This window comes from Propithecus coquereli, unplaced genomic scaffold (genome assembly GCF_000956105.1).
Source record: "Propithecus coquereli isolate 6110/MARCELLA unplaced genomic scaffold, Pcoq_1.0 Scaffold224, whole genome shotgun sequence".
NCBI classification, from domain to species: domain Eukaryota; kingdom Metazoa; phylum Chordata; class Mammalia; order Primates; family Indriidae; genus Propithecus; species Propithecus coquereli.
Window position 1 is genome coordinate 992,675 of NW_012147634.1, and position 12,764 is coordinate 1,005,438.

Consider the following 12,764-nt stretch of genomic DNA (forward strand, 5'->3'; position numbering starts at 1 on the left):
TAAAACAGATTTCTGACAGTGTCTTATTTTGTTTATCTTCACACTTGCTTGAGTATAGAATTTTAGTTCAAAATTATTTTTCCTTAAAATGTTTTGAAGATACTACTCCTTTGTTTTCTTTTACCCAGTGTTACTGTTCATTTGTAGAAAATCTGGTTTTTCTCTCTGGAAGCTTTAAGGATTTTCACTTTGCTCTTAGTATTTTAAAATTCACCATGATGTGTCTTGTGTGGTTATTTTTTTCTATTTTTAAGGGGAAAAAACACTTATTATAGAAATTTAAAAGTATACACAAAAGCAATGAGCTAAGTTATAGATTTTTAAAAATTGTATAGTTTGTTGTTCCTAGAATCTGAGAGTGCAAGATCTGCCATCTTGATCTAATCTTATCCCTAATGTTATACACCTTTATTCTGATTTGTATTTAAGTTGTCTGAATTACTTTTCTCAAAGAGGGCTTTTGCTGGACATACTGCCTGGGTTCCTCCATGTCTGATGATGTATGATATAGCTTTTATACTTGGATAATAACTTAATGTGCCTCAAATTCTTAGATTACTCTTGCTTTATGGCCACTGGAATTGAGAATTACAGAGAGAAGTTGAAAAAAAACAGCCTGCTTTTTTTTTCTGTTGTTGAAATTTATAACTTCACTAGGATATACCTTGGTGTGATGCTGCTCCACCTATGAAATTTTTGTTCCCAGCATGGCACTTCCTATCCTTTGACAATTTGTGGGCTGCATCGGCATTGCCAGTGATTAAGCTTTTCATTGTCTATCACTCTCGTGCAATGCTCACATACTTCTACCTCCTCTGTGTCTAAGCCAGGGCAGCACAATAGGCTAGAGGAAAACAGGTCTCATTTTAATTCATGACTCAAATGTCAAACGGTATGCAATCCTCCCTCGACAATCCTACTATACTTCCTAGTATGTCCACGCTCCCATTTTCTAAGATGACCACTACACATCGAGATACCTAATGCGGCTCTCTGCTATGAACCACCTGGCTGTGTCCTCATTTTCAACCTTCTGTCCTCTTCCAACAGCTGAAGTATCTTTGCTTTTCCTCAAAGGCTGACCTTTGCACTTGTGCTCTGGATTGCCTTCCAAGTTTCCACAACGCTGCCTTTTCAAGGAATCACTACCTCAGCATACATTCTCTAGTAACTTCTGTCTTAAAAAACTCCATCTCTCTTAATCATATATTACCCCTCCAGCTATTACCACATTTCATTATTTCCTTTCAGGCCAAAATTTCTTGAAAGAATCTTCTATGGTGATCATTTTCACTTCCTCATCTCTGATTCTTTCCTTAACCCACATGCTCTGCCTGTCCACTGAAACTTCCTGAAGAGGTCACCAAATCTCATACTACACCAGTCCCCAACCTTTTTGGCACCAGGGACCGGCATCATAGAAGGTAATTTTTCCATGGAATGGAGGCAGGGGGCTGGTTTGGGGATGATTCAAGCGAGTTACATTCACTGTGCAGTCAGACCTCTCTGCTAACGACGATCTGTATTTGCAGCCGCTCCCCAGCGCTCGCATCGCCGCCTTGGCTGCACCCCCAGATCGTCAGGCACTAGATTCTCACAAGGAGCCGCAACCTGGATCCGTCGTGTGCGCAGTTTACAGTGGGGTTCGCGCCCCTGTGAGAATCTAACACCGCTGCCGATCTGACAGGAGGCACAGCTGGGGACCGCAGCACTGCTACTTTTCTGTCGGTCTGCTACCCTACATCTCAGTAGCATTACACAAAGTGACCACTACTAACTCTGCTGTCCCAACCCCCGCGCCATGGGCCCGTACCAGTCCATGGCCTGTCAGGAACCGGGCCACACGGCAGGAGGTGTGCGGCGGGTGAACCAGCGAGCCGAAGCTTCATCTGTATTCGCAGCCGCCCCCATGGCTCGCATCACCGCATAAGCCCCGCCTCCTGTCACAGCAGGGGCTCATTAGATTCTCAGAGGAGCCCCGCACCCTCCTGTAAACTGCGCATGCGCACGCGAGGGATCTAGGCCGTGCTCCTCACGAGACTCTAATGTCTGATGGTCTGAGGCGGCCATGCGAGCGCTGGGGAGCGGCTGCAAATACAGATCAGCAGCAGCAGAGAGGTCTGACTGCACAATGAGTGTGATGTGCTTGAATCATCCCGGAACCATCTGGCCCCCCCACCGCTCCCTGGCTCTGTGGAAAAATTGTCTTTCATGAAACTGGTCCCTGGTGCCAAAAAGGTCGGGGACTGCTGCCCTAACTGCTTGAATGATCCATTCTGTTGACTCTCAGGACACCTCATCGACCTGGAGAACGTCCTGCCTTGCTGGCTGCTCTTTTCCAGTCTCCTCCTATTTTTAGTCACCCTGGATCCTGGAGAGCTCACAGCTCAGTCGCTGCTTCTGCTCTCTGTGATCTCTCTCTGGGTGTTCTCAGCCAATCCCATGATTCTTTTAACACTAACTATTTGCTAGTAATTTATACTTATGGCTCATAAATGCATCTGCCTACTTTTTAGCACCACTCGGAAAGCTAACACGCATCTGACACTTAGCATGGTCAAAACAGAGCTTTTATTCTTCTGCACCCCTAGTCTTTCCCATATTCGTTAATAGTACCATCAAGTAAAATTAATAAACTAGTTTACTTAAGTCAAACTCCTAGGACTTTTATACCTGTCTTTCTTCATCTCCCATAACCAATCACTCCATCAGCAATCCAATCTGTTATTCCCAACACGTTTCGTGAATCTGTCCACTCCTTTTCCTCATTTGTATGGCCCTCATCTGAGCCTCCTCTTATCTGGATGATTAAAACAGCCACCCACTCTGCTTCTATTTGAGGGTTAAAAAAAATAAATAAAGAAAAAATAAATAAAACAGCCACCTAAATGAAATCCTTGATTCTGCTCCCAGGTCCTTAAAATGCATTACCTACCAGGCAGCCAGAGATATTTAAAAGTGTAAATTAGACAATAACAACAACTAACACTTAATTGAAATTTTACTATATGCCAAGCACTGCACTAAGGGTTTTACATGAATTCTTTAATCCTCCCAACAATCCTATGAGGTAAGTGCTCTCATTTCTCCTATTTGTTTTTACACGAGGAATTAGGCAGACCATAGTTAAGCCAACTTGCCCAAGGTCAGAGGGTTAGTAGGTGTGAAACTATTATAGATTTCTCATATTCAGGGTCCATCTCCAGAGCCCACACTCTGAATCACTCTGCCGTAAAACCAAATACTTTACCATGGTCTGCAATGCATTGGCCTATCTTGGGACCCCACTTCATGCTGCTCTCCTGCACAAGCTCTAGTAACACTGGTCTTTATTCCTGCCTTAGGGGTGGGTCTCTGCTATTGCTATTTCCTCATTTTTCATTTCTAGGCCCCAGAGCAAATGTCACCTCATTTGCTTCCTTGAAATTGTATTGTAAAGTAGCTCCTACTAAAAAGACTTACCACTATGTGACATTATCACGTATACTTATTTGTTTGTTTGAAGTCTCTCTGTGACCAGAATGTAAACTAACTGAGAGTGGGGGACTTATTCATCTAGTTTATTGTATCCCTAGCACCACGAACATATCACATGTTCAACAAATACACCTGAATAAATGAACGACTGTTCTGCAACACTTTTTCATGGGGCAATGTGCTCTTCTGATGTGGATTTAAGTATTTTCTACAGGAATTTCTTTCACAAATACTCAAATATATTTAAATATTTAGTTTTTGTTTTTTAGGGACTTTATTTATGCACATATTGGATTTGTCTTCCACCTCTATTATATTCTTATTGACCACTTCTATATCCACATTTGTGATTGTGTTTTTAGCCCTTCCTACTTTTTATTACTTATTATGTGACTTTAATTTCTGTGACAGGTTTATTTCTTTCCTGAGCTTCTTGTATTGTCTTATCTTCTCTTTTTCAATCTTTTTTATCTATTTGAATTTTTATTTAACATCTCTTACAGATTATTAAAACTATTTTTCCAAATTTTTCTTCTGTTTCCTGAATTGTTTGGATCTGTTTCTGGTTTATTTTCCTTTCTTCTTTTCTGCCCCTCCCCGGTATGTATATATTAGTTGCAGACTTGTGTAGTTATTCATCTTTGAATCATTTTCTTCAGTTTTTGCTGAAAAACAGTGTAGCAGGTCACTGGTGCTGAACTTGGCATAATCTGCAATTTGAATTCATGTTTGTTGTATGAACATTCTCTCACCAAATCTGTCATGCTCTCTGCCCTTGGGGCACGACATGCAGGCTTTCAGGTAATTTAGGAGGTCAGTATGGCTCTGAGTAAAGTTCTTTAAGCCTTAGAATTTAGAAATGTGCTTTACTTTTTACACATGGAAAATTTCTTATTTCTGCAACTAGCTGAATTTTATGGTATACTGTCATTACATTTATAGGTGTGTTTCCCAGGAAGAGGGGGTAAGTAAGCATTGTGACCGGGTTAAGAACCCAGGTTTCTGGTCCTGGATCTGCCATAAATGAGCTGGATGACTTCGAAGTGATTTAATTCTCTTACCTTGCTTCTTCCCCTCTTCCTGCCTTAGCTCTGGCAGCCTCCGGGGGCCTAGTTTGTTGATAATTAAATAGAATGCCACTATTTTCTCTTTCACTCCTACCTCTCGACACTGCAGTGTAGAACTGGATCACTATGAAACACTGCATACTTCTCCCATTCCCGAGTCTCTGATCTTCTAATCAAGACTGCTGGGTAAACTTTTTAAAATTTGGACAGACTACCAATGTCTAAAAGAGAAAATGTAATGATCTTGGTAAAATTTTTCTATTTATTAGATTTCTCAATTCATGTATTTGTTTAAGACATAATTACGAGGGCATGTTATATTGCATAGTCAAGTTTCCGTCTCTGATTAAGCTTATAATTTTATTTAGAGAGGTTTTAGATTTCCTGCATAACTTTAATTCCCTGATCTGAAATATTTTTAGTTTCTGTTGTAATTGACTTTTTGGTAATTTTGTTGGATTCCAATATCATGTACTCGGCATTTTAATTTTTTTTTTTTTGTGGTGTTATCATTCATCCTGACTTTTGTAAACACTTTTTTATTAATAATAGTATTTGGGCATCTTAAATGGAATTTCAATTGTAGAAATATATTGTCTGCATGAAACATTTCATGCAGAGAAACAAAGAGTTTTCTGATGATCAAAAAAATTTTTGCAGACGTTTCAGCTATAAGCATTGTATAATGAAAAGCTTGAGGATCAGAAAAGTTTCAGAACCTGTATCTTTTGTATTGTTTTTTAACAATGAAAAAATACAAATGTAGAATGGTGCCCTGGGTCTTTTCTTTGAAAAAGTCAGTACACAGGATCATGGAATATTAGAGTTCCAACACCTACCAATTATGTAGACTAAGTATCTCACTGTATACAGATGAGGAAATGGAAGAACAGAGAATTAAATCACTTTGAAGTCATCCCGCTCATTTATGGCAAATCCAGGACCAGAAACCTGGGTTTTTAAGCTGATCACAATGCCTACCCCTTCTTCCCACGAAACACACCTATAAATGTAATGGCAGTATAATGTAAAATTCAGCTAGTTACACAAATAAGAAATTTTCCATGTGTAAAAAGTAAAGCATATTTCTATTTTCATCTAGTCAGATGAAATTAGAGCACGCATACACAAATAAATAAAAAAGAGAGAAATAAATGAAAATGAGTTTCATGTACAGTAAGAAGACATGATGGTTAACAATGTCAACTTACCCCTTACGTATATGTTAGCATTTTGCCCTGTGCTGGATTTTGAGGAACATATATATTATGATTTAGGATTATAGGTTAATTTTCTGGGTTTACAGATGTTAAAAGAATGGTGTTTTTCAAAGAACCACTGCATAACTAAACCTCTGATGTAGGTCTATCTTTAACTTTATTAAATAGTGCATTTTAATGAAATATCTAACAAATGAAAAGAAACTATAAAATCCAATCATAATTTGATAAGTTGTTGCATACATTTTAAAATTAATTTATATTACACTTGTAATTCAGGAATTTGCTCTTTTGTAAAAAATGAAAATTGACAGATAAACTTAAATTCACTTCAGACTAGTAACTTCTAAATCTTAATATCTTCCCTGGAGGTAATTCTTTCTATGAATAGGGGTTTATCTTTTTAAATGTTTTACTATGTATTTACTTGCTTGCATATGTGCCTACAGAAAACATATACTATTATTTACAATTTTCCTTAAAATATGAAACATTGCATTAAATTGTTCTATAAACACTTGTTCTTTCTACATTAGTACATACACACACATGCCTTATTCCTTTTAACTGCTGTGTATTTCACAGCATGGATATGCCATGATTTATTTACCTGTGATAGACATTTAGACGGTTTTCTTTTATTTTTGTTACTACAAACAGCATTATAGTAAGCATCCTTGTGTTTTTTTCCTCTGGTAGATGCATTTTTTCAAAACAGATTTATTGAGGTATAATTTACACGCCATAAAATTCATGTGTTTTGAGTGTACAACTGAATGGGTTTTAGAAAATTGGAGGGCTGTGCAACCACTGCCACAATCCAGCTTTGGAGCATTTCCACTTCCCAAAACGGTCCCTGGTGTTCACTTACAGCCACTCTCTGTTCTGACTCCTAGCACCAGGCAATCACTAACAGACTCATTTTTAAAAAAATCTTATTTTCCTATTTCTTTCAAAAATAAAAAAAAAATTAGTAATCTTCAGATTTACAATCCTCTAAAAATACCCATGTTTCTCTAGGATTGGGGGTTAGGAGGGAGGCGCAGGTTCTTAATTAAAGCAAGGAGGGGAGAGGCTGTGTGCGGGCTGCAGCGTCTCAGGTGACCGCACTTTGGAAAGAAGCGCTGAGATAACGTATACTGGGTCATAACCAGCTTATGCGGCCTGAGACTTTCGCAAGCAATGAAAATCCCAGCCCTACCTCCTCTCTTTATAAATGTATTAACTGAGGTCCAAATACGTTAAAGAAACATGGCCAAAGTCACACAGATGTCCAGCCTAAAACAGGGGTCTGAAAATTACCCGCCTCTTTAGATACTCTCCTCATTCATGAAATGACACAAAAACAAGACCATTACCTCATATATTTATTTTGCTACATGAGGAGAGCTGTTGCAAGGAGTTTTTCTATACTTCTAAATTTAGTGTTTTAGATTTACAGGACACAACAGGATTATGGGAAAAAAAGAGCATATATTCTTGAGCAGGCATAACTGCCACAGTGCAGAACCTATTACACTGGCATGGACCCTGAGAAAGAAGAAAGCCGGAACAGCACAGCCTTGACACTGCTGGGGAAATAGTTGGCTTGCACTTAAGATGCTTTGGGAACAGCGCCATTGACTTGGCTGGCAGCGGGGCCCTTGCATAAGTGCACATCGCCCTCGAAGCTTACCTGCGCAGCCTTCGCCATCAGGCCTTCGGGCCATTCCAGGGGGGCAGATGCACATGAAGGTGCCGATCAGATTCTTGCACATCATGCCTCTGGATTCACAGTCATGCAGCCCTTCCGCACACTCGTCCAGGTCTGCAAAATGTTTTTAATAGGAGAAAAACAAAAACAAGACATCTCAGGAGCAGGCTATTGCTTAGTACTTTGAAGTCGTCTATTTGGTCTTTGGCTTTGAACATGTAATCTTACAGTGTGATAGAGAAGGGAGCAGCCCAGTCTTTCTCAACTGCTGGCTATTAATCCAGATGTATTACTCTGGTTTCAGCATTGGACCCAACGATAAGAAGTTCAGGGAAGGGCAATCTTTGCTTTAATAAGAGTCCAACAGTGTGAGAACAGCAGGTTCCTCAACCCATCTTCTCTTTCATTTGATTTTACAAAAAAACGTCGGGTCTTCTTACCTAGGTATGGAAATCTGCCATATCAGCGTCTAAAATGCTGTCTCATGTACTTTGGTAAAGGCTCCCGAAGAAGCTAGCTGAGAACTATAAAATCATCAAAATATATCTCCAGCATGGCAAATAAAGTTCTAATTACTCCCTCGCCTGTGGCCTTACCTTTACACATCTTTTGATCTTCCCTGAGGGCATAGCCAGTTGGGCACGTGCATTCATAGGACCCAAACGTGTTCAAGCAGCGGAAAGCACACAGCAGCGGGTTCTGGGCACATTCATTGATATCTGATCAAAGAAACATACAGGCACGTGTTCAGCCTAGGGTTTTAATTATTTGTTTAAATAAGCACGGATGTATTTACTTGGTATTCATACAGAAAGCAAGAGGGTAACAGAACTTCCATTGCTAGTACGTAGAATTTCGTACATAGCAAACTCATCCTCCAAGAAATAATAGCTATAAACTCTGGAAAGAAAGTACCAAAAATACCTAAAGGTTTTAGCTGTGAGTTGAAACTCAGAGCAAACAACCAGCAAGAAGTAATTTCACACTCATTTTTTTTTTCCCTGATATTACTTTGCTGATGATCACTGTCCTGGCAGTGGCAGTACCTGGTAGCTAAATCTAACAGAAACTTTCTCAGATTCTGTTCAGAGGAAGTGGGGGAGGGGAGATTTGGGGCAACCAAGGCTGGTGAAGAGACAGGAACCCTGGAAAAGAGAGGGCCAGGGAAGGACAAACACTTTTTCCTCATATATTCATCCCAAGTTGTTGACTGTACCATGCATGTGTGGTGCAAAATCAAGGAAGCCAGCCACCGGGATTTAAAGAGCAGAACTGAAATACCAGCCATTACCCTCCACAGGCCTGGTAGTCTGCTATTGTGTTGACCCAAGTTTAGTGTCTGCTAAGCTAGAAGCATCAATATTCCTCAGAGTAATAAAACTGATTCTAGAACATATCGTTCATAATATCCAGGGTATAAATCCAAGATTAACCAATATGCTGAAGAGCCAGGAAAATGTGACCTAATGTCAAGGGAAAAGACAATCAACAGATGCCAACCCTGAGATGACTCAGATGTTGGACAAGGGCTATAGAACAGCTATTGTAACTGTGCTCACCAAGGCGGAGAAAAATAAAAAAATATGATCATCAGAAGAATATCAGAGGCAACATAAATGAAGATTGAGGTGTTAAAGATACTTTATATATCAAGAAGAAATAATAACGCAAAGGCAAAGATCACTTGCCTTCACAATTCATCATGGGCCCTGGCTCAAAGCCTTCATTGCAATTGCATTCAAAACTCCCAATAACATTGGTGCATGTACCATTTCCGCATGGATTGCCGATCGAACACTCATCAGTATCTGAAAAAGAATAAGAGCGTGCTGAGAAGAAGTTTCGGTTTAACAAGAGCTGCCCATGAACAGGCACACTAGCCCTCACATGTTTCCAGGATTGCAGGAGGAAACACCTGACCCTTGCACCCCCTTAGCCTTGGCTGGCTGGCTGTTATGCAGTCCAAAGGACCCGGGAAGATCAGTGTGCAATGCTCTGACCAACCCACAGGTAGCAATGCCCGCCCTGCGTAGGTCACAAATCCAGAAGAGGAATGTGGCCTCTGCTTCCAGAGCAGGCATGGAAAGGCATAAAGTAAAATGGATCTCTCTCCCAATTAGAGGTTTTGGCAATTCTAATACTCTAGACACGTTAGATTTTGTATATTTGGTTGAAAACAGAGGTTGGGCATCAGGTTGGACTGGAAAATGTAGGATGGGTGAAGAAAAAAACATTACTAGCTGCTTATCTTGGCTTGTAAATCCCACCACCACCCAGCATGCCTAGAGACCTTTCGCTGGATATGAGAAATAGAGCAGAACTTTAAAGCTGTGTAATGTGGCACCAACACTCACCGACACAGCGTACTCCAGTGTAATCAAGGTTGTAGCCCATTGGACATTCACAGCGAAAAGATCCATCCGTGTTGATACACTGACCATTTGAACAAATGCCTGGGCTCTCAAGACACTCATTGACATCTAAAATACAGAACTGCCCGTGAACTTTCTCATATAAAAAGATATGCCAAGATTGTATATATCTATTCAACACAGATACAAAATTAATAAAACATGTAAATATTTCTTTTGTCTGAGAAATATATAATGTATTTCATATATCATGTCATGATCTTATGACAGATATAAAATGCACAGGGTATGTAGGTATTAAGTAATGTATTAATACACTGAATACAATATACTACTTTTACCTTAAAATTAGCATAATTTATAAAATAAAGGTAAAATAATACATTTGTATTAAATAAGAATATAGGAATAAAATGTATCAAAGCACACCTTCACGTGTGTCATGAAGACTAGGGACAGTTCCGTGGCCGTATGGACACAAATCCTGGAATGCAACTACGGAGAAAAATACAAATTCTTCATTATTGAGGAGTTTCAATTATCAGAGAAGTTAAGAACTGATTAACAATATACATGAAATTGTACTTAATTATTTTTCCTCTGCAAAACTGCACATAAAAGACACAAGTCTTTTATTTTATTTTGTTATTTATTTCAAAAACAATTCTGAGCATATTTTAGTAAAGGCGACCTGAGCTTGTCCTTCAAGGTTGCCACCTACTGAGGGCTCCTGGTTCTTTCTGTTTGCTCATTTAAAGCAGAGCGACCAAAGAGCCCTTCCTGCCCATCACTGACGGAAGCCACCCCTAACCTCCAGGACAAGCCTGTTTGAGCTTGCTGGGAATTATGCTATAATCCACCAGTGCTCATGAGGCCTGAGAGGCTGCTATCGAGCTGACTCAGCTTCTCGGAATTTTACGTGATATTCTGAGAACCACAGTCATGGGATACGATACCCACGTGGGACTCGCACAGCACCTGGGTGTAATTTCCATTCCCTTCTTCCATCTCCTGCCCTGAACCCCTCAAATTCATTCTTTTGAAAGCAAATACTACTAACCTTGAGAGGAAAAATGAAATTAAAGGTTAACTCCACCGGTGCTTATACATGTTGCTTCAAAAGTTGAAAGAAGTCCCTCAGACTAGGTTGCTCACTGAACCATCAAAACTTATACCCGAGGGGATGATTTCACTCTCAAAATATTCATCAATTACATGGTCAAACCGATTCTGGCAAACATTCAAAAACCAGTGAAAGGGGTGTTTTATGTTGTCGCTCTCACCTTCGTCGTCTTTGGGGCACAGCTCACAAGGGTCCCCCCAGCCTTCTCCTGGCATCTTACTACAGCAGCACTTTGCTTTTGTGGTGTTGAAAGCTTTGGGTACCGAACACTTCCCGTTTTCAAAATTTGTGAAGCAGAAGCTCTGGCGAGTATCTACTCAGGAAAGCACATGTAGAGCTCCTTATTGGTCATTTAAAAATCTTGTGTGTATAAATTTATGTATAACCCTGTTTCTGACCGAACATTTCTCGTGGGCAGAACATATGATGCAGACTAGATTAGAAGTAAAAGAATTGTCTGGAAATCCTCCATTGCTGATTTCATTTGTCAATTTAACTTGACCTGTCTATAAAATTTTATTCAATTATTTAAAATGCTTAAAATATTTTTATAATGTGCTTAGAAAATTTGAGAAATAATGCTCAATATCAAAATGATTACCACAAGGAATCTCTTTTTTACTGTTACATTACCACCTAATAAAAGCAATCTAGGTAACTTTTAGTAAGTTAAGTCACATCGAAAGCAACTCATACACCAAAATATACAAAAAAATATTTGCCAAAAACAAAAGGAAAACAGTCGATCTGGTGAATCAGGATAACAATTTTTCTTTTAGTATAAAATTTTAAAAAATACAGTAACAGTGCCAATAATTCAAAGAGCCTTAAAAAGTATCCACTGCATATACTTTTGAGACCTGTATTTTTAATTTTCAGATGTATTTACCACAGACACGTAATTTGTCCTGACAAACACTAGCATGAGGGTTTACAATCCAGCTTTGCAGTTTCTAAGGGCTAATTACGTCAGAGGGGTCATTCCAAAGCTTACCGAAGCATCTCCGCCCGTTATCAGACAGCACGAAGCCAGGTGGGCAGATGCACTGGAAGCCCCCTGGAGTATTGGTGCAAGAACCAAAAAGACAAATGTTGGGGTCTTCATCACATTCATTTATATCTGCAGAACAGAGGGAGAATTTATTAATGTAATTAAATAAACACACTGTTCGATATTTGAAAATAGTTATCCGTATCACAATGGTCCACTAGCCAGTGTATATTTAATACGAGACAAGAGATTATAGTACATATATGTTTAACTTATTCTTAAAAAATGGACTATTATTGCTTCCAAAAGTCAGAGATTATATTCAGTTTCAGCCAATCACATGCCAGAGAATGCCAAGTGCATTTCCAGCGCCCTGCCCTTGAGCCCTAGGGGTGTATGTGCGCATGTCTACCTGCCTGCCTGATGAGACCGGCTCAACGTCTCACACGCATCACAGATTTCATGTGGTCAAATGCGTTTCACTGACTGGTCCCTTCCCTGACATTCCCTCAGTAATCCCAGCTGGGATCCCGAGTCACCCTTATTTCTCGCCAGGACCTTTTGGCCTCCGTTTGTAAGCAGAATGTGCCCTGCCAGTTCTACCTCCTCAGCACTTCCAAATCCACCATTATTTGCCACCTGGATCACCATAAGTTTCCTGAGTGACCTCATCTCCCTCTCTTCTCTTCATATTACTGCTGGGGTTGTCTTGCTAAAACATCCATCTGATCGTATCTGAAAATCTGTGCTGTACAAAACTAGGAAGACTCAGACATTATTTTGAGAATGTTACCATTTCCCCCTGACCCCAGAATGGCTCC

General features: G+C 39.7%; 1 protein-coding gene across 1 annotated transcript in view; it reads right to left on the reverse strand.

Annotated features, from left to right (window-relative positions):
• Positions 1-12,764, reverse strand: part of FBN2 (fibrillin 2) — a 288,365-nt gene that overhangs the window by 21,383 nt on the left and 254,218 nt on the right. The window contains exons 49-55 of the mRNA XM_012645034.1: positions 11,947-12,072; positions 11,113-11,265; positions 10,259-10,324; positions 9,812-9,937; positions 9,146-9,265; positions 8,054-8,176; positions 7,440-7,571 (exon numbers count right to left, since the gene is read on the reverse strand). Of these exons, the coding sequence (XP_012500488.1) occupies positions 7,440-7,571; positions 8,054-8,176; positions 9,146-9,265; positions 9,812-9,937; positions 10,259-10,324; positions 11,113-11,265; positions 11,947-12,072 (846 nt within the window). The remainder of the gene's footprint in view (positions 1-7,439; positions 7,572-8,053; positions 8,177-9,145; positions 9,266-9,811; positions 9,938-10,258; positions 10,325-11,112; positions 11,266-11,946; positions 12,073-12,764) is intronic.